The 25,706-nt window shown below is 46.1% G+C and overlaps 1 protein-coding gene and 1 non-coding gene across 9 annotated transcripts in view; both read right to left on the bottom strand.

The window, feature by feature from the left end:
• The window catches only part of DIXDC1 (DIX domain containing 1), a 75,829-nt gene that overhangs the window by 11,560 nt on the left and 38,563 nt on the right, over positions 1-25,706 (bottom strand). For 6 of the 8 annotated variants that reach the window (XM_059707860.1, XM_059707855.1, XM_059707854.1 and 3 more), the window contains 12 exons: positions 19,229-19,341; positions 17,307-17,455; positions 14,274-14,363; positions 12,994-13,047; positions 11,233-11,283; positions 8,534-8,638; positions 8,086-8,139; positions 7,509-7,601; positions 7,357-7,428; positions 5,686-5,775; positions 5,182-5,343; positions 4,599-4,665 (listed from right to left, as the gene is read on the bottom strand). In XM_059707860.1, the coding sequence (XP_059563843.1) occupies positions 4,599-4,665; positions 5,182-5,343; positions 5,686-5,775; positions 7,357-7,428; positions 7,509-7,601; positions 8,086-8,139; positions 8,534-8,638; positions 11,233-11,283; positions 12,994-13,047; positions 14,274-14,363; positions 17,307-17,455; positions 19,229-19,341 (1,100 nt within the window). Of the gene's footprint in view, positions 1-4,598; positions 4,666-5,181; positions 5,344-5,685; positions 5,776-7,356; positions 7,429-7,508; positions 7,602-8,085; positions 8,140-8,533; positions 8,639-11,232; positions 11,284-12,993; positions 13,048-14,273; positions 14,364-17,306; positions 17,456-19,228; positions 19,342-23,081; positions 23,535-25,706 lie in introns of those variants that run through there. The other 2 variants (XM_059707862.1, XM_059707859.1) reach the window with 2 other exon arrangements.
• LOC132242470 (small nucleolar RNA U13) lies at positions 656-759 on the bottom strand. Its single transcript, XR_009454655.1, has one exon. It is a non-coding gene; the product is annotated as a small nucleolar RNA U13 (small nucleolar RNA).

The raw sequence follows: 25,706 nt of genomic DNA, 5'->3' as shown, positions 1-25,706 counted from the left end.
CTCCAGCCTGTGTGTGTGGCTATTTTAATCCCTTTATTATTCCATATACATTTTAGAATCAGCTTGTTTATATCTACAAAAGGATTTTTATTGGAATATGATTGAAGCTATAACTTATTTGGGGAGAATGGATCATCTTAACAATATTGAGTATTCTAATCAAGAAACATGGTATATCTTCCCATTTCTTTTTATATTCTTTGATTTATTTCATCTGTGTTCTATAGTTTTCTTTTTTTAAATATATTTTTATTGATTTCAGAGAGGATGGGAAAGGGAGAGAGAGATAGAAACATCAATGATGAGAGAGAACCATTAATCAGCTGCCTCCTGCACACCCACAGTGGGGATCGAGCCCGCAATCCGTGCATGTGCCCTTACTAGGAATCAACCTGTGACCTCCTGGTTCATAGGTCGATGCTCAACCACAGAGCTATGCCAGCTGGGCTGTGTTCTATAGTTTTCAACATAGAAACGTTGCACATATTTTATAAGATTGGTTGGTACCTATGTATTTAATGCTTTTTGGTCCTACTATAAGTGGTACTTACAATTTTTTTTCTATTTCCAAGTATTAATTGCTAGTATATAGAAGTACAGTTGTGTCCGGTAACCTTGCTAAACTCATTTTCTTTTTTCTTTTTTCTTTTTTTCATGTCAGACAGGTAATGTGCCAAAGGTGTAACAAGGTTCGTGGGAGGCACATCTCACACAGCAGCGTGAATACCCAATCATCACGCTTATGAACTACAAAAGGATCCCAAACTCATTTATTTAAAAATATATATAATATACATATATATATAACATATATATATTATTTCAGAGAGAGAGGGAGAAATAGAAATATCAATGAGAGAGAATTATTGATTGGTTGCCTCTCACACACCCCCTACCAGGGATGGAGCTCAAAACCCCAGCACATGCCCTGACCCATAATCAAACCATGACCTCCTGGTTCATAGGTTGACGTTCAACCACAACTACAGAGGCTGGGCTAACCTCATTTCTTAGTTTTAGTAGCTTTATTATAGATTATTTGGGATATGTCCTATAGACAATCATGTCATACAAACAGAGCAGTTTTGCATCTTCTTTTCAAATCTCTATGCCTTTTCTTTCTTTTCCTGCATCTATGTTCATCAGAGATACTGATTGGAATCAGGGTAAAATAAAATGTGTTAGGAAATGTTGCTTCTCTTATTTTCTGGAAGAGTTGGTATGAAATTGTATTATTTTTTTCTTAAGTGACTCTATCAGACTCTGGAGTTTTCCTTGATGGATGGAACATCTTAAACTACAAATTCAATTTTATTATAACTATAAACCTATTCAGCTTATCTATTTCCTCTTGAGTAAATTTTGTAGTTTGTGTCTTTCCAGGAATTTATACATTTCATCAAAGTTGTCAAAATTATGGGCATAAAGTTGTTTGTTCCTTAGTATGCATGTAATATCTGTAAAATCTATAGTGTTGTTCTCTCTTTCATTTCTAATGGTAATTTGTGTCTTTCCTTTTTTTCCTTGGGCAGTCTGGCTATAGTTTTATCCATCTACACTAATAAAAGAGAAACATGGTAATTGGTGTACGACCGCTACCCTTCCCATTGGCTAATCAGGGCAATATGCAAATTAACTGTCAGCCAAGATGGTGGCCGGCAGCCAGGCAGCTTGAAGCTAACATGAGGCTTGCTTGCTTCAGTGACGGAGGACTCCAACGTTCCCCGCCTGCCACTGCAGGCCTCTGAGCCTGCAGTTTCAAACATTGTAACAAATACAGACTCCAGAAACCATCTTTCAGCCGGCTGGGGTCTCAGAGCTGGAGTTGATACAGAGTTTCGAGAACCGAAACAAACCAGATACCTGCTTTCAGGAGCGGAGGCCTAAGAGCTGGAGCCTCAGAGCTAAAGCTGGCCCAGAATAAAAAAGAAAAAAGAAAAAAAGGAGCAGTTGGGAGCTTCAGTCCCAGCCTGAAAACAGCCCTCAGCCCCTCACCCAGACTGGCCAGGCACCCCAGTGGGGACCCCCATCCTGATCCAGGACACCCTTCAGGGCAAACCAGCCGGCCTCCACCTGTGCACCAGGCCTCTATTCTATATAGTAAAAGGGTAATATGCCTCCCAGCACTGGGATCAGCGGAGCCACAAGGCCTCCCGGCACCGGGATCAGCGTGACAGGGGGCAGCGCCCAAACCCCCTGATCGCCCTGCGGCTCTGTGTGTGACAGGGGGCGGGGCCACAACCTCCCTATCGGCCCTGCTCTGTTCGTGACAGGTGAAGGCGCCCCAACCCTCTGATCGGCCCTGCTCTGTGGGTGATAGAGGGCGGCGCCCCAACCCCATGATCCGCCCTGCTCTGTGTGTGACAGGGGAGCTCCTCAACCCCCTGATGGGCCCTGCTCTGTGAGTGACAGGGGGGAGCTCCCCAACCCCCTGATGGCCTTGCTCTGAGCGTGACGGGGGCGGGGGGGGGGGAGCTCCCCAACCCCCTCATCGGCCCTGCTCTGTGCATGACAGGGGGCAGCGCCCCAACCCCGATTGGCCTTGCTCTGTGCGTGACAGGGGGTGGCGCCACAACCTCCCCATCGACTCTGCCTTGAGTGTGACAGGGGGCGGTGCCCCAACCCGCCAATCGGCCCTACCCTGAGCGTGACTGAGGGTGGCATCGCAACCTCCCAATCCGCCCTGCTCTGTGCATGACAGGGGGCGGTGCCCCAACTCCCCAATTGGCCCTGCTCTGAGCCCAACCAGGGGCTGCACCTAGGGATTGGGCCTGCCCTCTGCCACCCGGGAGCAGGCCTAAGCCAGCAGGTCGTTATCTCCCAAGGGGTCCCAGACTGCGAGAGGGCACAGGCCGGGCTGAGGGACCGCCCCCCCCCCCAGTGCACAAATTTTTGTGCACCGGGCCTCTAGTTTTATTATACTTTTCAAAGGACCAGTTTTCTGTTTAGTTTTGTTCTAATTTTCGGTTTTCAATGTCATGGATTTCTATTCTTTTTTTTTTTTTAAATATATTCACTGAGCCAAACCGGTTAGGGCGGATTTCTATTCTTATATTTAATAGTTCCTTCCTTCTGCTTCCTTTGGGTTTATTTTACTCTTCTTTTTCATATTTCACCCCCCCCTTTTTTTTTCTTAAAATATATTTTATTGATTTTTTACAGAGAGGAAGGGAGAGAGATAGAGAGCCAGAAACATTGATGAGAGAGAAACATTGATCAGCTGCCTCCTGCACATCTCCCTCCGGGGATGTGCCCGCAACCCAGGCACATGCCCTTGACTGGAATCGAACCCGGGACCGTTCAGTCCGCAGGCCGACGCTCTATCCACTGAGCCAAACCGGTCTCGGCCATATTTCCCTTTTTTTAAATGATATCTTAGTGTGGTTTTTAAATATATATATATTTTTATTGATTTCATTTTAAAATATATTTTTTTATTGATTTTAGAAAGGGAGAGGGAGAGATAGAAACATCAATGATGAGAAAGAATCATTGATCATCTGCCTCCTGCATGTCCCCCACTGGGGAGCCCACAACTCAAGCATGTGCCCTGACTGCAAATCAAACTGTGACCTCCTGCTTCATAGGTCAAGACTCAACCACTGAGCCACGCTGGCCAAGGTTTCATGTTTCTTTTTTATTGTTGTTAATATTTTTCCATTGATCTTTTATAGAGAGTGGAAGAGAGAGGGAAGGATAGTGAGAAACATCAATGTGAGAGAAACACATCAATTGGTTGCCTCCTGCATGCGGGAGAAGCCTGCAACCAAGGTATGTGCCCTTGACAGGAATCGAACCCAGACCCTATGGTCTGTAGGCCAACGCTCTAACCACTAAGAAACACTGGCCAGGACATACTTTAGGTTTTGTTTATTATTATTTTCTTAATTGCATATGTGAAATACAAAACTGGTTATGGTTAGCTTTATACTATTTGGTTTTTGAAAATTATTTACATACTTTTAGATTGGGTCTGGGTAAACTATAAAAGATAAGAAAATGTGAACGTTATTAAGTCAAAAGATACAGAGTAAAATAGAAATTATGAGGCGGTAGATTTCCAACATGTTGGAATGAATAGGGGGGGAAATGTAATGAGTAGGCATAGAGCAGGTAAAAAATAATACCTAGCCATGACCACTAGATGGCGCAACGATTTTGCAGGACTTAAACCGAATGACATAATAAGCAATCAAAGTTTTAAGGAAAATCCCCCCCCAAATCAAGCTTATTGGTGCAAGAAAGAACTGGAATTTTCTGTGCTATTTGAGTTGTAGGATGATTTGTGTGTGTTTTTGTTGTCTTAAATTTTGTTTTATTTGGTATAAATGTTTTAAGCTTATAGTATTTCCCAAAGATATTTTAGCCTTTCTGAGTCAATAGAACAGCACCCTGCACATGGTTAAATGGTACTTGAAGTGATAGGGGTGATGATGATGGTATCTTCATAGTCCTGGAAATAACTCAATACTAACTAGTATTGCTCCAGAAACAACACATTATAAAAGTGAAATTATATAAGAAAAATTCGATCCACAAAATACTAACGTCTGATCTAATACTCTAGGAGACCTTACTGAGCAATAATGAGCACTTACTGGAATTAGGGGGCCAGGACTCCCGGTATTCACTACCTGCTTGAGTTCTGGGTGACTTGCCCCGAACCTGGAGAGCCACACAAAAATCACAAGAATTATGATCAACGGCAGAACTTAACCAAGAAATTTAAATTTTAAAAGTGTGCCTAAAATATACTTGTTCTACCATTTGCCTAAAATACACATCTTCTTCCACAGTGTATAAAACTGTATATATTTATTCTAACAATAATAATGCACATTTATAAAAGGCTTTCTAATTTTCAAGCATTTCCCATATATTGCCTCATCTGATGCGAGCTCATTCAGGGGAGAAGGGGGAAGGGAATAAGCAGTAAAGAGAGAGCTGTGGGGCCAAGCACCACAATTCCTCCGACAGTTAAACAGTTGCTAGGAGTGAGAGTTATCATGAACTCCCTCCCCGGATTGTCAAACCATGATGAAAAGGAAAACCAAAGAGAAGAGCAACTGCAACCTTCAGCAGGGTCTCATCCTTTAGCACTGCCTTCCTCTAGACTAAAATGGATAAAGTTAAGCTTCGTTGGGAGCTTGCCTAAGAGAAGCAGCAGAGAACGAGGATTACCCTTTTTTCTTGCTTCTTCTGGGTCTCCATGACATGCAGGCGCTCCATGAGGCTGGAGATGCCCTGCTCCAGGCTGTCGATGGTGTGGTGCTGAGGGTCGTGGCCGCTGAAGCTGTTGCGCAGGCTGCGGAGAGCATCGCGCACGAGCTGCAGGTCGCTGGTCTGTGGGCGAGAGTGAGGTGCTGCTGGCATGCTGCAGGGTCATGTCATTAACCATATCCTGGCCACTGGGCTTAAGAAGACATAGGGGAGAAATTTCCAGGATAGATCTTTTATTTTTGAGGGAGGAGGTGTGGATTATAGGAAATGGTCCTCCACAGAAGCAGGCCTACTGTTTCCCACCAATTCTTCATTTCGAGTAACAAGTGCCTCAGATCTTTACACACCCAACAGATGCAAGAATAGGGAAGTGGGATACAAAAGGCGAGCCCACTGGTGATGGATAAGATGCTCTTCTGGTTTCAGCTGAAGTGGCAGGTCTGCACTCAAATCTTAAGAACTTACCCCTCTAGGAGTGATTGAAGCAGCTCCTTTTCCTGCCGCCGGAGGGAGAAAACCATTGCTTTGAGAGCTGTGACTGTTGTAATTGGTCACCTACAGCAGCAAGAAGAAATGATGCTTGTTGTGAGAGAATTCCAAACCAAGATGTCCTGTCTTACTTTTCTTCTTTACATTCGTCACTTCCTGACATAGTTTATAATTATATAATTATATATCTGTTTTCATATCTCTATTAGAATGTACAGGGGTTTTTTCCCCTTTGTTCATCACTGCATCCCCTGTACTTGACCCTTCATAGGCACTGTTGAATGTAGAATAAACAAAAGGGAAACCTCAGCTGGGAAGCCCCCAATCTAGACTCTGCCTGGCCACTGGAGGGCCTGAGAATGCTGCTACAGCACCTCTGGCCTTTGCTTTAGTCATTTAAAAATAAAAACAATGACTAACTTTCCTTCCTCCCTTCCTTCCTTCCTTCTTCCTTTCGTTTTGAAATATCTTTTTATTGATTTCAGAGAGAGAGGAAGGGAGAGGGAGAGAGGGATAGAAACATCAATATTAAGAATCATTGATGCCCTAACCCAGTGGTTCACAACCTTCTGGCCCTTTAAATACAGTTCCTCATGTTGTGACCCAACCATAAAATTATTTACGTTGCTACTTCATAACTGTAATGTTGCTACTGTTATGACTCATAATGTAAATATCTGATATGCAGGATGGTCTTAGGCGACCCCTGTGAAAGGGTCGTTCTACTGCCAAAGGGGTCGGGACCCACAGGTTGAGAACCGCTCCCCTAACCGGTTTGGCTCAGTGGATAGAGCCTTGGCCTGCAGACTGAAGGGTCCCAGGTTCGATTCTGGTCAAGGGCATGTACCTTGGTTGCGGGCACATTCCCAGCAAGAGGTGTGCAGGAGGCAGCTGATTGATGTTTCTAACTCTCTATTCCTCTCCTTTCCTCTTTGTAAAATTCAATAAAACTTAAAACTTAAAACTAAAAAAAAAAAAAAAAAAGAATCATTGATCAGCTGCCTCCTGCACGCCCCCTACTGGTAATCAAACCAGTAACCCGGGCATGTGCCCTGACTGGGAATTGAACTGTGACCTCCTGGTTCATGGGTAGATGCTCAACTACGGAGCCACACCAACCACGTAATGACTAACTTTTCTTGATCCTGATTCTGAGTCAGGTGGATCTACCAGGACTATGTTTAGTCATTTACCGGGATTATTATTTTTTTTAATTTAAACTCTTTATTATTGAAAGTATTATATATGTCTCCTCCCCCCCCCCCCCCATTGACCTCTCCTCAGACACTCCCACCCCCCATACCTGGGTTATTTTATGTATTCTTCATAATGGCAGAGAGGGCCACTATTATTTCCATTTTCCAGATGAGCCTTATTTCTAAGGTTCAGAAGCAAGTAAATTAAAGTCACACAATGGTCAAAAGTGGTAAAGATGTACCAATGTTACACCAATAAAGTTAATTTTAACAAGCGGTAAAGATGTATCTGAAACTAGATTTTCTTATCCTGGAATCTGTATTCATAACCCCCTCACCAAATAACCTCCTAAAAAACTGACCTGTGGCCTTGGTTCCGTCCTGATTCAGAAACAAAACCCCCCTCTTTGCCCTTGTAAATGTGGGAGGGAGACCCCGAGTTGGAGGTTACCTCATCTGCCTCTCTTTTCATACAGTGAGCCAAAAGGACATCTTTGTGTTCTAGCTCCCGTTCTAGATCCACCTGCAAACCAGAGACTAAGTCAGGAAAGCATTTCTTCAGGCCATAGGGACAGGAAAGTCAGTGGCTGAAGATGTCCCCACCTGCTGGTAACTGGCCTCGGAGAGTTTCCGGAGTGCTTCCTCCAGCTTGGCCTGGTGATGCTGAAGCAGGCGGTCCTTCTGCCCCAGCTCCTTCTGCAGTAGAGAGAGAGCTTTCAGATGTGGCAAAGTCAAGAACATCGAACAGTTTGCTCCTTGCGGTGCCACTTCCATCAGAGGAAAGCGGAGCCTTGGGGGAACGGTGCTTTCCTCAAGCTACACCCCACACCACACACACCACAGCAGTCTTGCACAGCGCAAAGGATTCTTGGAAGGGTAAAGAGAAAGGGAACTACTGTTTGCAGAAGGACCACTAACTACATGCTATCCATGCTAGTTAGATAGAAAGGTTAGGACTAATCTGAAGTTTCCACACTCCTAGTTCTGTGCTCCTTCTCCTAGCCATGCTCTCTACCTTCAGGGTTAGGGTGAGTGAATCAAGGGAACACAGAAAAGGATTTCCTTGCCAAAAGCAAGGATGAGCACAGAGTACTTAAGTGCTCTTTGAACAACAGCAACATGGGCTGTTCATAAGACAAGGTCAGGTGGAAATTATTTCCAAACTGACGTTCATTCTTACTTTATATTCTCCCAAGAGCCGGTTCCTCTCATCTAGCTTCCTCTGCAGATCCACCTGCAAGAAGGATAAGAAAGAATTAATGGCAGGGAGGTGCTGTCTGCCAAGCCCAGCAGGAAACTAGCTATTCAGTAACCAGGGTTCCTGTGGGAAGCAGAGGGCAGGGCTGCGGTAGAGTCACACAGCTGCTCTGCGTGTCTACACAGACTGTGGACACACAGTGTAGCCTCCGTGTCTCGGTGGCCCCAACGCTGAAGGGCTTGAGGCCAGTGTGTTGGAGGCTCTCCCTTGGGAACAGACGCAAGTCTGACAGGAAATAAAATAACTGCAGACACTGAGAGCAGACAACCTGAAATTGAGAGATCAGGACAGCAGACCTAACGGGACTTCATGCAGGACCCTGTTTTGCTCCTGGGCTTCAGTGAGGTCACAGTTCATTCATTTAACTTACATTCTGGTTGTGCAGCTCATCTTTGTCCATATTTGCCCGCAGTAGTTCTTGTTTGAGCTGAAGAACAGATGTGTCCTGCTGAGTCAACCTCTGCTGCAAGGCATCCTGGGGGGGAATCATACTGATTATTGTGGTCCCAATTAATCAGCCAGCTGGTTATTACTAAGTTATAAAACCCCTCACTGTGTATCCAGCATTAGTTCTGGCCACGCCAGTGGGAGTGACTTCAGGGATGGCCACAGGAGATGAGCAGGGGCTTTCTGCCCCTTCCAGGACAGTGGCACCTAAAGGACAATCCTATTCATTGTCCTACCAAACTACATGAAACCTGATTTTCCTTCACTTGGTACTCACCACTACCCTCTGCGTCATTCCTGACGGTGTGGTGTCCTAGGGCGAGGTCTTGGGGAATAAAAAGGACTTAGATTCAAATGACAAGTTCACCACTTTTGTGACAGTGACGTTGGATGATGCACCCTCCTTCCTCCCCCCTGGCTTTCTCATCTATGTCTTGGGCATATAAATACTCAGTCTACCTCGCTGCCAACTCCCTATTTCCTAGCAGGCTGGGGCCTGTCTCTGCCTGCCACCCTATTCATCCAGAATCCCTGAGGTCCCTCCACCCAGCCTCCCAGACCCCTGCACCTGGCGGCGCTTCCATGCCTAACCTGGACCAGGACTGGACTACACATATTTCCATGCTCAGAACTGCTCTTGGACTATGGTTCCTCCTCCCATATCCTAGAACCTTACCAACTTCAGGCTATCCTTCTCTCAGCTTGGACACTCTTGGTTCCTCCCATGCTTAAGAAAAGGTGAGTTATACATACTTACATAAAAGGGTCATTCCTCCAACCACTGTGACCTCCAATGGAACTATGGACTGGGGCTGCATCCCAACGTATTGACCCTGACTTTCCTCTTTACAGACCACAAAGAAATGGTGGGGGCTCTGGAGAAGGTGGGAGCCCATTCCTGAACATGCTGTCTGCCAGGACGGCACGTGGCAAAGGCAGTCTAAGAGGCCCTGGCGCCAGCAGCTCAGAGGAACGTTTCCCATGCTCCATGGGAGGAAAAGCGCTTCTGTGGTTAATAATTCTAACCTTGCTTTGGGCCACCTTCCTTACGAGAAACCTCCCCGGGTCCTTTAATATGTTACTATTCACTGTGACTCTTCAAGTCCAGAGGGCAGATCTCAGATGTATTTGACCATGGAACACATTTGTTTCTGAAGTATCTCAAAGGACTCAGGCTCTGAAAACGCTCTAGTCTAGCCCACGAATGGAAGTGCAGGGAAGAGGGGAACACTGTTTTCCACTTCCAGTATTTATACACAGACATGCTCCCACTTGGGTGAAATAACATACATTCAAGGTGATAAGCTATATCACTGGTTGTATGAGCAAGTGCTTAAATAATCACATACAGTGGCACACTGTGCAGCCACAAGCAACATGTCAAGCTGTATTTGCTGTATACTATTATTTGGGGGAAAATTATGTATGTACTAGAGGCCTGGTGCACAGATTCATGCACCAGTGGGGTCACTCGGCCAGGCCTGTGGGAATCCCCTGAGGGGTCCCGGATTGCAAGAGGGTGGTTCTCAGGTGATGCACCCCAGAATCGGGCTCCCTCCTCTCTGGTTCCGGGTGCATCACCTGAGAACCACAGCTGTCAAGTCACCGCAGCTTGGCAGCTCCTGCATTAAGTGTCTGCCACCTGGTGGTCAGTGCACATCATAGCTACCAGTCGGACGGGAGACCAAGTGCATGAATTTCACCCTTGCGGGGATGTCCGACTGACAGCTTCTGGCTGAGCAGCGCTCCCCCTGTGGGATCAGGCCGAAACCGGCTCTCCAACATACCCCGAGGGGTCCCAGCTTGCAAGAGGGCACAGGCCAGGCCGAGGGATCCAACCAGTGCATGGTCAGGGCCGGGAAGAGATGCGGGAGGTTGGCCAGCCAGTGAGGCACCGTGGGAGGGTTCCAGGACATGTCCAGTCCATCTTGCTCAGTCCCGATCAGCTGGATCCCAGCAGCAAGCTAACCTACCAGTTGGAGCGTCTGCCCCCTGGTGATTAGTGCACGTCATAGTAAGCAGTTGAACGGTCTTAGCATTTCATTAGCATATTACACTTTGGCCAACCAGTCAACCGGACACAGCATATCAGACTTTTATTATATAGAATTTGTTGATAATTGGTAAGTTGCCTCCAGGAGAGAGGACTAGGTGATTGGGGGGACAGGGCCAGAAGTCAGGCTTTACAAGGATTATCTTTTTGTACCTTATTAACTTTAAACCATTTGAATACTATTAACTATTCAAGAATTAAGTAAATAACAATTTTTAAGAGGATATACCTCTTTAGAACAGATAAAAAAATAAAACTGGAGAGAACTGTAGGAATTGATTGTTTACAGATAGAAACAAACAGGGCAGCACAGAGGGAAGTGGCAGCACCAGGGGTCATAACCCCCAGAAATAAGCCTCGGCAGAACAAAGGTGTATATTCCTCACCACGTCTCACTTCCCACCCACAAAGCTCTCCCTTTCCTAACAGCACAGAGTCTGCCAAAGGCCCCACCATGTATACAAAGAAAGACGAGAGGACCCATCCAGCCTCCTAGCACCTACTCTTACCAGTAGACTACTCGACCTTGTAGATAATTTATTTAAAGATTTAAATATCTTCCTTTTTACCTTTATCCCCTGTAAGTTTCTGGCTTCTTGTTTACATTTCAGCAAGTCCTTCTGCAAACCAAACACAGTTAGATGAGATGGAGCATCTGGGCTGCTTCAGATGCATTACCTCGTTCTGTGAGTAGGAACACAAAACTCAGAAAACCATTGTATGAAAAAGTAACTGTCTACTGAGGCAGAAAGGTCTGGTCCAGTGAACAGTGAAGGCTGACCCAGTCCATTCTGCCCTATGGCCCCCAGGCTCAACGCCAAGAAAGAAGACACCACACAGTCCCATAGGCTTTCATTCCTACAATTAGCAATCTTCACCACCAGGAAATGGAATCATAATAATCTAAATCCCTCTCATGAAATACGTGATCCATCTCAATATGCCTACCCCCAATGTCTTCAATGATTATCTTCGTTTCTAATGTTTAGCCAAGGGTCAAACTGCTGATTCTCCAAGAGCATGTTGTTTTTCATGGACCAAACAAAAATAAATTTAGCCCAATAATGCAGTACCAAGTAATTACCCCTCCTTGACAGTAGATTAAACATATGTATATGATTATCACTAGGAAAGAGATTGTAGGAGAGGAACACCCATAACTCGGACCCACTCTCTTCTTATTGCATCACATCAAGAGTTTGGAATTAACACATCCGAAATGGAAACGGTTAACCTGGACTCCACAGATGGGCTTCAAAAATTCAGGTCAGTGAGTGTGTGTGCATGTGCTCTTGCATATTTCTGGGGAGAGGGTTAATGGTTTTAGGCTATACTTATGGCTCAAAAAAAAGTTAACACATTGCGGACCAGTAGTTTTATTGCTAGCTTTAACCCAGTGGCCAGATAAGTTTTTATTGAATGAGTAAAAAAAGTGTTTTACATAAATGTTAAAGGCACGCTTTAAAATTAAATACTCATAGCATTTTGAAGTTATTTATTACATGTTCTTACAAGCTAATATCTTGTAAATTATGATACTTTGTAAAACACTGTGAAGCGAGAATTCTCATGATTCATCTGCAATGTGTTAAGATCCACTGACCTGAAAGAATTCTGGGAAGTATTCATTTAAAAAGATCTGGACTCTGCCCTAGCCAGTTTGGCTCAGTGGACAGAGTGTCGGGCTGCAGACTGAAGGCTCCTGGCTTTAGTCGGGGTGCATGTGAGAGGCAACTAGTCAATGTGTCTCTCTCACATCAATGTTTCTCTCTCTGTGTCTCTCCCCCTCCCTCCCACTCTCTCTAGAAATGAATGGGAAAATATTCTTGGGTGAGGATTAACAACAACAAAAAGATACTGGACTATATTTGATAATATTATACTGCATATTTGAAAGTTGCTAAGAGAGTAGATCTTAAAAGATATCATCACAAGAAAAACATTTTAACTATGTGATCATTTCTATATATATATATACACATAATATATATGAAATCAATAAGATGTTTATCTGAAACTAATACGTTTATGTCAATTATAAAAAAGAGCATACTGATAATAGATCCAGTTTTTATTTTATATTAGTTAAAAAAATAATGAAACATTTCAAACATATAAAGGTATAATGACATAGATGCCCATTACTCATCACTGAGATTAAAAAGATGTTACCTTTTGCCATATATAGAACACATCTCTCTTTTAATCAAAGGCATAATACAGACATAGGTACAGCTAGAGTCATGAGTCTGCATCCCTTACCCCCTTCCCTATTACTGTCCTGAAGTTTGAATTTTTTTCAAAGGGTAAATGTACATGTCCTGACATACCTTTAGGTCCTGATTCTCCTCCACACTCTGATCCAGACGACTTTGGATTATAATCTGAATATAAGGCAAAAAGAGATGGCTAAGTACCTATGCTGTGAAATTTAGAGGCCATTCATTCAATAGATATCTATTGAACACTGACTACTGTGGAGACAAAGGATAGAAAACAGTGCCTGTTCTCTAGTGGACGCATATGCCCAGGGAGATGGGAGCAGATGAATATGGACAAAGTTTATAGTAGAGTAAGTAAGTATGTGTTGGATGCAGGAGGTTGGGCAAAGGCAAAGAGAAATAGCAAGGGATGAAGCTGGAGAGAAAACTAGGGGCCGGATCATGAAAGGCCAGAGAGGGCAATGGGGAATCCATGAAACATTTTAGGCGAAGAGATGACAAAATGAGGTTTCCCTTAAAGGTAAATCATTCTTGCTGTTTTATACAAAATGAATCGGGAAGAACAGGAGAGGAATCAGGAAAGCTAGTTAGAAGGTCGCTAGAATATTGGATAAAGGCCTGAATTAAAGTAGTGGCTGTGAGAATGGAGAAAACTGCAGATATTTAAAAAGTCAACTGACAAAATTTAGTGACTAATTGGTTATAGAGGGAAGGGTCAGAAAGGATTGAAAAAATGATATTTAGATTTTTGTTTTGGGTATTTGGCTAGATGGACAGTAAAAACACAATCCAAAAGGACAAGTAGTTTTGGTGGTGGTGAGAGAAGGGAGAGAAAAGCTGTTTAATTTAGGATTCATTGAAATGGAGGTGCTGATGGGGAATACACAAGTGGAGGTAATAACAGGCAATTGCATGTTCCATATATAAATCTAGAAGTCCACAGAGAAACTGTGCTAGAAATAAATAGTTGAGGTGACATCTGAGTCAGGTGGGAGGTGAATGAGGCCATGGGGGCACCTATTACCCAGGGGAAAGCATGAGAAGGAGAGGGTCCTAGGAGCAAGCATTTAAGGCTCAGGCAGAAAAGGCCCCTGGATGTAATGCCCGAGGGTAGGGTCCTGGGACTGTTCTGGCATTAGCATATCTCCAGCACCTTGCAACAGCAACTAGCACAGTCACCACTCAATAAATATTTGCTGGTTGATTGAATGAATGAAAGGAAGAAAAAAAGAAGGGAAAAGTCCTCTAAAACAGAAGAGAAAAACCAGGAGAGTTGGAGTTAGGGAAGAGAGCATTTCAAGCAGGTGCAGACAACGGGGTCAAATGCTAAAAACAAATCAAGTACATGAACCAGATCATTTGGTTTTGTCACAAAAGATGGAGCTCACCAGTTGCTCCTGGGGATTGACTCCTGGTTCACAGAAGGCCAAGGGCCTGTCCTGCTCATCTTCGGGCAAGGACCCACTGAGCAGCAAGGCCTGGATAACCACAAACACAGAAAGAAATGTAACTCCATCAGAGAACTGAGTCTGGGGTTGGTGGGCTCATCCCTTATTGAAATCACTCTGGCTTCCTCCAGAAATTCCCTTGGTAATTTGTGAACCTGGTCCTCCAACTGCTCACCGTGGGTCTGTCTGGAGTTCCTCTGCTCCAAGGCTCTTTGGCTCCAGAAAACAATCTAAAATAAACATTCCTCTTGGAAGCGGCATTTCAAAACCAGAGCCCCTCAAACTGAATTTTGCCAGCTGGGAAGTGAACCAAAAGCAGTGTAGAATTTCCTAGCATAGAAAAGCTTATTATAATAAATTAGTTAGAATTTATAGCACTGCCTTGGGTTTGTTAGAATAATTCTGCATTTTTACTCTCCAAGGCAACCTGATAGAACAAGAAGGAAAACATACTTGCAGAGAAATATGGGCATTCATTTCCACTCCCCACACCAGGCTTTGTTTTCATCAGATTTACCCTAAAGCTAAGAAAGCTCAAACTCAAGGGCCCCTCACCTGTACTGCCCTCCCAAGTTCCTATATCTAATATTGGATACATAATCTGTAATCTTAATCATTTTAAAAATATATTTTTTTATTGATTTCAGAGAGGAAGGGAGAGGGAGAGAGAGATAGAAACATCAATGAGAAAGAATCATCGATAGCTGCCTCCTGCATGGGGATTGTGCCCCCCCACCACCTTGAGGATTGAGCCCCCAACTGGGGATTGAGCCTGCAAACTGGGCATGGAGCTTGCAACCTGAGCATGTGTGTCCATCCGGGAATCGAACCGTGGTCGACACACAACCACTGAGCAACACCGGCCAGGCTGTAATCTTAAAGATGGCTTCCCAAACTGTGTACTTTTAGACTCACAAAACTTGGATCTACCCCTGCAGGCAGCTATTACAAGACCTACCAGCTGAATGAAAGATTTAAAAATGTGTCCTCGTCTTATATCACGAGCTTTCTTAATCCAGTCAAGAGAAGAGTTACAGAGATGAGATCCTGTTTCATTAAATAGTATAACACAAATTAACCACAAATGTTGGTATATAAGAATCCAAGAATTGGTTGGTCTGCCAAGCACTAATTAACACTAAAAGTTTAGTAAATCAAATTACTTGGTTATCCCATAGGGTTGTGGCAAGAGGTAAGAAGCCACAGAGCTGCAGGTATCTAAGGGAGAGCCACGTTACAGAAACACTGACCCTAATGGCAAAGTGCTGGATGGGCTCTAGCGAGAGCCTACGAACAAGTCAGAAACCGGGTGTGGCTTAGCAGGCAACTTGTTCATCCCTGAAGGAGTTAAAACGCCAGTGGCTGCTGTGAGCCCCATTGTATTCCATAGGGAACTGAATTCTCACTGTGGTCATGTGGCTGTGATTAAACGCCTCTGTTTGCAGAGAATATTAGGATGCTGACTTTCTGCCTATCGATTCTCTTCTTTTTCTGTCTAATCTGTCATCGGGTTTCTTCCAGGCTGAAAAATGCAAACCAAACTGATGGATATCTATGTTCACATAATCACATTATCCTGGGGAAACTTGGTTGGGTGTAATCCCAAAGTTTTTCATGCTTTAATAGTTCCAATTAAAGGACAGCACGCGCACGCACACACACACACACACACATCCCATTAATTAAACCATTCCTCAATGGAGTGGCAGAAAATGTTTATCTAAAAGGCAGACATTTAAAATATACAAAGAGCCCAGCCTGTGTAGCTCAGTGGTTCAGCGTCGACCTATGCACCAGGAGGTCATGGTTTGATTCCCAGTCAGGGCATATGCCTGGGTTGCCAGCTCAATCCCCATTGTGGGGTGTGCAGGAGGCAGCCGATCAATGATTCTCTCTCATATTGATATTTTTCTCTCTCTCTCCCTCTTCCTCCCACTCTGAAATCAATAAAAAAAATATTTTAAAAAATTTAAAACATACAAAGAAAATGGGTGGGAAATCAACAACTCTCCAGGGAGGAATATTTAGGCAGTAAACATTCCTCCAACCCTTCTCCGTTCCTGGGGCATACATTATGCAAATATTTTACCAAGCACCAATCTCCCTTTTTTTAAGGAACCCTTTGTGTCCTCACCCTGTTGCTGGTTGGCTGGCAGCACCGCCTCCACCGCCAGCCGGCTGCCAGAACCACTCACATAATGTGGGCTTTGTTTATGTCTCCATAAATATTTGACAATTCAAGAGCAGTGCAGTTCCCAGCACAAACAGAAAGGAATATTCCTAGACAATTTCAGGGTCATCAGCACACGACCAGGGCTCCCCCAAATAGAGACAGATGCACAAAGACAGAGGGCTGGGGGGTCATTTCAGGGTAGAAACCAAGTCAAGTGGGTCAGCCGGCCTCTGGGAGATTTCCTGAGCTGGCACTGAAGGTATAGGAAAGACTGAAGGGCTTTGTTGCTCAAAGAAAACCTCTTCTACCTGATGACGAAGCCTTGGCATTCACTCGCAAACGCATTAGGAGCGAGCGGAATCCTTTCGCTAGATTCAGACAGAGACCTTGGTATTACGGGCTCCCGCACCCTTCCTGAAACAGTCCTAGGAGACAATCCCTGACTCTCCAGAGTGCCATTATTTGGGGAAAGCTGCAACTGCACGGCTGTAGCTGCAGCTCGGGCAGGAACCCACCTGTGAGCTGAGAGCCAGAACAAGGGTTTGGTAGGGCTCGATGGCTCCCAGGCTCGTAGAACTCCTGACAACTGCGTTGTAAACAGGAGCCCATCTGGCCCATGTAAGAGCTATACTCACAGAGAAGGAACTGTCTGCCCTTGGAGTCACACTCCCTCTGTCTAAACTCCCCATTCAACTCTGACCTCACACAAAACTGAGTCAGTTTATTTTCAACTGACACCAGTGATTTAAGAATAATAATCAGTTGGTGCGCGGAAGACGAACGACAAGGGAAGGAGCTACCTGTAATCCTGATATCATTTTCTTGGCTTCCTCCATTTCTTTTTCTAAATGTTCTTGTTGTTCCAACAGCTGTTCTTCCCATGAGGTCTCCAGACAGGTGGTGGGGCTACCTGGTCGCCAGTCTCGGGATAATGGAGAGTCTGTCTCCTCTACAACACGAAAGGAGGGAGTACAGTCCATGTTGAAGAAAACTGAGAGTCCGGCAGGAAGTGTTCACAGTCCTCGCATTCACAGGTTCAGGTCACTGCCTCCTGAACCTGTCCTCGCTCACAGCCTGGACTCGCCACCAGGTGGGGTTGTGAGACACAAAGAATTGGCTATTAACTCGGACCCCGGGCTCCTGGGAGCAACACTTCCTCTGTTGGGGAAACACATCCTCTTCAGAACGTTTAGGAAGCAATAAGACCTCCTCTTTGGGAGTCTTGGTGTGGGACATATAGATTTTACTATTAATTCTTTAGAACTGGCTCTCCCGGAGCTTGATTCTGCCAGGTACAAAGAGGGAAGCTGTCAGTGGCCATGAAAACAAAAGTCCTGTTGGTTGCTCTGGAGATTCAGAGACCATTCTGTCATGTAACAGTGTCTCACACAGGAAACGAACCAGTAAAGCATATTTGCACAAATTGTTTAATCTCTCTCTCTCTGGTTTTGTTTTATTTTCCTGCCTTTACAAGCTCTTCTAATTTCATTCATAAAAATGAGTATAGTAAGTCGAATCCCTCTGGGTTTCTGTGAAGATTAAATGAGGTAATTTATGCCCAGGGCCATGTGGTGTGGAGCCCAGAGCAAGCACTCAATCAATGCTCTCCCTCTCCCTCCTCAAGTCCCAGGAGTGTCTGACTCAGTAACATGCTCAGTCGTATTCTTTGATACTAATGCCAGGTTTAGAGAGGGGATAGAATAAGGAAGAAATCAATTCCAGTTTTTCTTCTGAGGGCGTCGGTTGCATTGTGTCCCCTAATAGGCGAATAAAACTCTATCTAAATCACGTGTTTTGCTTCTTCCTGTTTTCCTCTGTGTTTATGTGAGTAAACAGAGAGCAACTAAAACAGAGGAAGGAGAAGTCTAAACAAAGGGAATTCCTCGTGGTCCTTTCTGTAGCCCTCATACCAAACCTGATGTAGACCTGCTCTCAACTGTACGTTCTCACAGACACCTCAGCAACTCCTCTATAATCCTGGCCCTAATTTAAGCAAGAGAAGGACTGAAATTATTTGTATAACACAGAAATCATAAAATCTATTTATGTGAATAAGGCTTCCGACTGTTCCAAAGTCATTTCCTAATTCACAGGCAGAGGGCCGAGGAACAGCCTGTCTATACTGCTGCAAGATTTCTGACAGCCAGGACATCGGAAGTGACATTCTCTAAGAGGGTAACTACGTTCCTTGGCTCTAAAGCAGTGGTCGGCAAACTCATTAGTCAACAGCCAAATATCAACAGTACAACGATTGAAATTTCTTTTGAGAGCCAAATTTTTTAAACTTAAACTATACAGGTAGGTACATTGTTATTAACTTAATTAGGGTACTCCTAAGCTGGCCTTTGCTAAAAACGTCCTGAATCAAATTGAGGTACGTTCGCTGAGGTCGACCCCTTCCAACTCTCCCATCCACACTCGTCTTGTATACTTGTTTCATCTATCTCCTTTCCGAAAACCGACTTCTGCGCATGGGCCAGGAAGTTTCAATCGCACTGTACGTGCGCACCCGCACGTGGTATTTTGTGGAAGAGCCACACTCAAGGGGCCAAAGAGCCGCATGTGGCTCGCAAGCCGCGGTTTGCCGACCACTGCTCTAAAGCATTAGAGCCCTGCAGAGCTGAGCCTGCAGACACAGACTATGGAGAGGCACAAGGATCCCCCAAGCTCTTCAAGCTGAGAGCTATTCCTTGAGCCAACCCAAGCACCCAAGAAATAGTACCTGTCCTGTTCTCTATTCCTTCAGAGGGAATAATCACAAACTCTGCCTTCTCCTCCGACTGGGTGATAATGGATTCGCTCTTTGCACTGTGGATAGGACTGGGTGAAGTCAGGCTGTGATAAAAGGAAGAGAAACAATTATTATGAACAGTTGTTTAGAAGCCAACTTTCATTAATTAATCCCAGATACAGGTTTTTTTTAAAGCTTTTCATATATATATATATATATATATATATATATATATATATATATATATTTGTGTGTGTGTGTGTGTGTGTGTGTGTGTGTGTATTTCAGAGAGGAAGGGAGAGAGATAGAAAATCAATGATGAGAGAGAATTATCAATCAGCTGCCTTCTGCATGCACCCTACTGGGGATGGAGCCCGCAACCCAGGAGTATGCCGTTGCCCGGAATTGAACCCGGTACCCTTCAGTCTGCAGGCTGACACTGTATCCACTGAGCCAAACCAGCTAGGGCCCAGAGACATGTTCGTATCCATCTTACTCCTACTGCCTAACACAGTACCTGGCCCACAGTAAGAACAAATATTTGTTGAATGAATAAATGACCCAGTCCTAGGACATCTTTTACACAACAAGGTTGCCTTGAAGCTTAATTCACTGAGAAGAAATTTATCAGAATTGGTAATCTAGCATTTTAAAGAGCTTCTGGGTTGTGTGTGTGTGTGTGTGTGTGTGTGTGTGTGTTTGTTTCTTTTTAGTCCTTACCCAAGGATATGTTTTTATTGATTTTAGAGAGAGGAAGGGAGAGTGAGAAAAACATTGATGTGAGAAACAGCTATTAGTTGCCTCTCATATGCATCCCAACTAGGATTGAACCCCCAATCTAGGTATGTGCCCTGACTGGGAATCAAACCCACAACCTTTTTGTGTACGGCTGATGCTCAACCAACTGAGCCACCTGGCCAGAGAAAGTTTTGTTTTGTTTTTTACTCATTACCATTACCATCCTGGGCCCAAGTTTGGAGACTAATATAGTATGTGTTTTACTATCTTTGAATACTTGAAGGAAAATCTGTTTCCAATACACTGATCCTTCATACACACAAGCAATACCAGCAGAGTAATCACAGCAAATCAGCTCTGGGCTGATGCCAAAGGAGAGGAAAGAGTGGAAGGTGCCTCAGCAGGGAAAAAGTGCTGGGGTGTGGACAGCACCAGGATGGACAAAGGAGCAGTGATATATCAATGAAGCTAGGACATGATAAGGAAAGGGTAACAGGCCAAAAGAGGAACACCTGCTGGGCACGGTAAAGGTTTACTTGACTTACTCCCGGAGTTACTTATAAGTCTGCCGCACTAGTTTCAAACTGTCATGAGCAACTCGCAACAATTCTTAAGTTCTGATATAATTACTGGCCTCGGAAGGAACTGTTCGGATTTGGGGGGAAATGGAATTTTAAATCTCCAGAAGAACAGCAAAGCTATGACAAGCCGGGGATGTGAGGCTGAAGCTCGCAGCTGCAGAGCCCGTTTCTCTGCACTGCACCTTGAGCACATGGGCACCGAAACACTGTCAGGGGCCATGGGGGCTGCAGGCCCAGCCCCCTCTCAGGAATTCTTTCCAGATCCATCACCTAGACAACAGGGACAGAGTCTAGGATTCACTGACCCACTTAACATGCCCCTGACGTCTCCCAGGCTAATCCTCACAGCCACGAGCAGGAGTTAACATTTCTTCTTTCTAGAAACCAGTAAAAACAAGAGGCAAGCACAGAGGAGGTGCCTAGAGAATTCAGAGCCCCTGAAGCAACCTGAGGACTAGGTTCTCATCCTCCTCATGGTCCAAAGTTTAAAGGCTTCAGTGGGAATGCCCTCAACCAGTAATACATTCTCATCCTTATTAGAACACACAAAAAAATTTAAAGTTGTTGCTTCTTCAACTTAAAGAAAGGAACTTAACCAGACCTATAGATCTACAACCCAAACAAGCAAGGGGGGTGAAGAGTGGCAAGATGTGGTATTTAGAAAAGGTAATTGCGCCCTAGCCGGTGTGGCTCAGTGGATAAAGCATCAGCCTGTGGACCAAAGGGTCCCAGGTTCGATTCCAGTCAAAGGCAGGAACCTCGGTTGCAGACTCCTCCCCAGTGCAGGCCCTGTCCCGGGCTCCTGCAGGTGGCAACCAATCAATGTGTTTCTCTCACATCGATGTTTCTCTCTGTCTTTCCCTCTCTCTTCCACTCTCTCTAAAAGATCAATGGAAAAATATCCTCGGGTGATGCTTTAAAAATAAATAAATAAAGTGTAATTTAAAAAAAAGAGAGAGTGAAATTTCTTAAAAAAAAAAGATAGATAGATAGAAAGGTAATTGCTCTATAGAATTCTCTTATCCACCTTTCACTACTTAGGCAATCTTGATTTCCAGGCCAACATGCATTAGCTGCTGGAAAAGCACTAGTCTAGGGGGACTATCCATAATAATAAAAGTGTAATATACTAATTAGACCGGACAGCCGAAGGATCTCCCGGATGACTTTCTGGACAAAGCCGGGGCTACGAGGGCCGAGCCCCTTGCACAAATTTCATGCATCGGGCCTCTAGTGTTATTTATAAAGAAACAGATTTAAGCCCTAGCTGGTTTGGCTCAGTGGATAGAGAGCCGGCCTATGGACTAAAGGGTCCCGGGTTCAATTCCAGTCAAGGGCACATGCCCGGGGTTGCTGGCTCAATCCCCACTAGAGGGTGTCCAGGAGGCAGCCAGTCAATAATTCTCTCTCATCATTGATGTTTCTATCTCTCTCTCCCTCTCTGAAATCAATAAAAAAATATATATTTTAAAAAGAAACAGATTTATGATTGTGCAGGCCTCAGCATTCGCCTTCCTATAGCAATTGGGATCCATGTGCCGAAAGAGGCCTGAAACAGCTACTCCTTTTTGAGAATGAAGACACTTCCTCAGCTGACAAGGTGCTGTGGTTGACATGTCCCACCGGCTGCATTTGAATGGACCACGGTGGGTAATGTGTGAGTCGAGGGTGGGCTGGGAGGGTGGTGTGAACCAGGACGCTGGAAAACTGCTTTCCTAAAAGCAGACGCATGCTCAGCTCCACCTTCTCCTCCTGAGTGAGCTGTCTCCCACACAAGGGCCGAAGGAGGCGGACGTCTGCATATCCAACCCCACTGGGGGAGTGGCCGAGCAGCCAGAAGAAAACAACATTTTTCTTTCTTGAATTGAGGCTGCCAGTGTGTGAGGCCAGAGAGCTAAGACCATGGCACTGGACGGCCAAGTTAAAAGAGAAAGGACTGAGGAAGAAAAATCCTGAGGCCAGAAGAACCTCATGAATGAGGATAGTGCATTAGGTCCTCTGCCTCAAGCCAGAGGAAAGTATTTTCACACTAATTACATGCTGTAGGCTCTGCCCGATTCACTTTGAGCCCTATTTCATAAGCAAGTAATCCCCTACCTGCCACCATAATCTTCTCAAATCAGGGAACAAGTGATTACAAATCAGGTCCCACCGATACACTTAATCCCCACAGGTTTAACGTCCCTCCAACCTTAATGTATCAGAAAGGGCCATAAGAAAGGGCCACAGGAAAAGGCGTCCTGTTCCCCCTGAAGTGCCTTCGGTGAGCAGAGACAAGACAGGGTAAAGGGCCACTTCTTCCCCTACGCTGGCCCAGCGCCCTCACCGCTGCACGTTATGGTGATAATCCCAGCGCCCTCGCCGCTGCACCTTATGGTGATAATCCCGGGCCAGCAGCCCGTTCTCCCCATACAGCACCCCCACCATCCGCGTCCATCTCTGGCCACCGGCACCCTCCCGCCGGGCTCTGCTCCCACCCAGGCCCCCCCCCCCCCCCCTCCACAGCCCAAGTGGCCTCAGCTCACCATTTGACTTGCGTCCCTCCCATGGCCCCCTCTGGCTCCGGGCTCAGCGAGCCTGCTCGCCTGGGTGAAGCGGGGGGCTGAGCGTCACAGCGCCCCCCGATCCGGGCATGCCTCCCCGAGCGGGGGCAGGCCGACTCCCCGAGCCGCCGGCCGATCGCGGGAGAGACGGGGGAGGGCGGAGAGGCCGGCGTCCCGGCCCCGGGGACCGGGATGCTCCGGGGCTGCGGCGCGCGGTCGGTCCCGGCAGCTCAGACGCGGCAGCAGCCGGGGCTGGGTGGGACCGCCTCCCCTCGCAGGCTGCGGGCACCGGCGGCCGCATGGCGGGCTCCGCGGCCGCGCGGCTGGGGGCATGCCCGGGGCGCGGGCATCTCAGCCCATCTCCGGCCGGAGACGCTCCGCGGCTCGGGCAGCGCGGCCGGCCGAGTCCCGGGCAGCGGCGGGCGGGCGGGGACCCCGGCTTCGCAGCGCCTCCCCGCCCCTCCCGGCCCCGCCCTGCCGCCCTCCCCAGGCGGCCACCCGCGGCCAGGCAGCGCCGGCTCGGACCCAGGCGGGGGGGGGGGGGGAGGGTCGGGGAGCACCCTCCGGGCAGGGAGGGGCCGCCGGCGGGCAGGATCCCCAGGGGGCTGGCCCTGGCCCTGAGAACCCCCGATCTGTACACGTTGCCTTCTCCACCCTGAGCCCTCCCTCCGTGGACGCGGAGGTCGGGGTAGGTAGAAGCCCGCTTCGGAGGGTGCGGTCTCCCCGGAAACCGCGGACGCCCATCTCTCCCGCCTCCTCTCCGGGTGTTTCCGAGTGTGCTCTGCCCACGAGGGGTCGTTTTGCCGGGACACGGGGAGAGGCTGGCCTGAGGTCTGGGAAGCACCAGGCGGCAGGGTGTCCCCCGAGGGGGGGGGGGGCAGGGGATTGGACACTGAGGGCTCTTTCCAATCTTAACCTCCGGTTCCAAGTCCCATCCCGGGGTCTCCTGGCTTTCGTGGTCACTGAGCCATGAGATGGGCTCCCCCGAGCAAGGGTGGAGGGAGGGAGCCCGCTGGGTCCCAGGGAGCACGCCGAGGAAAAGGCAGGGTGCTGACTGAACACCCTAAAAAGGCGAGTGAGAGGTCAGCTTAGCGGTTCTCAACCTGTGGGTCGCGACCATCGGAAAACACATATAGCATATCAGATATTTACATTACGATTCATAACAGTAGCAAAATTAGTTATGAAGTAGCAACGAAAATAATTTTATGGTTGGGGGTCATCACAACATGAGGAGCTGTGTTAAAGGGTCGCGGCATTAGGGAGGTTGAGAACCAGTGGAAGGAGTCAAAGACAGAAAGCAGAACGCCAACTGTTCTCTGAGCCCCTCCAAGAAAACTGTCCCATCAGCCACTGCAGTCGGATTTCCAGTGGGTCACTAACTCCCACTCCCACGGAGGCTGCCCCAGTCTGAGTCCTGCCAGAGGGGAAGGAAGCAGGTGATCTCAGGAAGAAATAGAGGCTCTCCCCTGACCTCCACCCGCCCCCCCCCCCCCCCCCAGGGTGCTGCCAGGCACTATCAGGCACGGAAGAGCAAAAGGCCTGTGGCCAGGCAGGAAGCAATAGATCTCATTATACAACGACACATCCTTTGACTCTGTACCAAGTGACAGTCTAAGAAGCAAGCGAGGAAGAAGTGGTTTGGATTCTCACTAAAAGCACATCTATTGCTTCATGGGTACAGGGTTTCCTTTTGGGGTGATGAAAATGTCTTCAAACTGGATGGAGGTGATGGTTGCAAACATTATGAAAGTACTAAATGCCACGGAATTGTACACTTTAAAATGATTCACGATTGCTGGGCCTGAGCGGCTCAGTTGGTTGAGCATCATCCTGTGCACCGAAAACTTACAGGCCTGGGACACTTACGGAGGAAGGCAACCCATGGACGTTTCTCTGTCACATTGATGTTTTCTTTTCTCTCTCTCTCTCTCTCTCTCTCTCTCTCTCTCTCTCTCTCTCTCTCTCTCTCTCTCTCCCCCCCCCTTCCTCTCTTGAAGCATGTCCTCGGGTAATGATTTTTAAGAAGTAAAATGATTAATGGTTAATTTTATGTTTTGTGAATTTTATACATAAGAAAGCACATCTATTAAATGTGAACACTAAAGTTGAGCAAGGTTACCAGAATATTAAAACGGGGAAAGAATTGCATGTGACCTCCATAGACTAGGAAATGGTCCATCAAACTAAGACGGGATATTATGAGAAAAAGAAATAAGAGGAAAAACACCAAAGACACATAAAATACTTAAAGACAAAGAGCAATTAGGTTTGACTAGAACAGCCTAAGCTGGATTGAGGTAGGAGACAAAAAAGGTCAAAAGATGATAAATTAAACATGATTCAGCAATGAAATGAAGTTGGTAAATAAGCTAACATGATCTGGGGATGTGTTCATAGGAGCATGATTTACATAAGCCAGGAAAGTAATCTTTTCCTGCCACTATACTTGGCATTGATCAGGCTTTTATGAGAGCACTGTGTCCTGTTTTGGTCTCCACACTTGGAGCCTTTCAGTTACAGTCACATATGTATTCTAATCATTAGCCCACTCAAATATGTACTTATCTGCCACAATTCCCAGCCCTATAAGTGAAAGTCGGAAAC

The sequence above is a fragment of the Myotis daubentonii genome, chromosome 9, assembly GCF_963259705.1.
Source record: "Myotis daubentonii chromosome 9, mMyoDau2.1, whole genome shotgun sequence".
Lineage (NCBI taxonomy): Eukaryota > Metazoa > Chordata > Mammalia > Chiroptera > Vespertilionidae > Myotis > Myotis daubentonii.
Note: the sequence above shows the minus strand (reverse complement) of the source record. Positions and strands in the feature narration are given on the sequence as shown.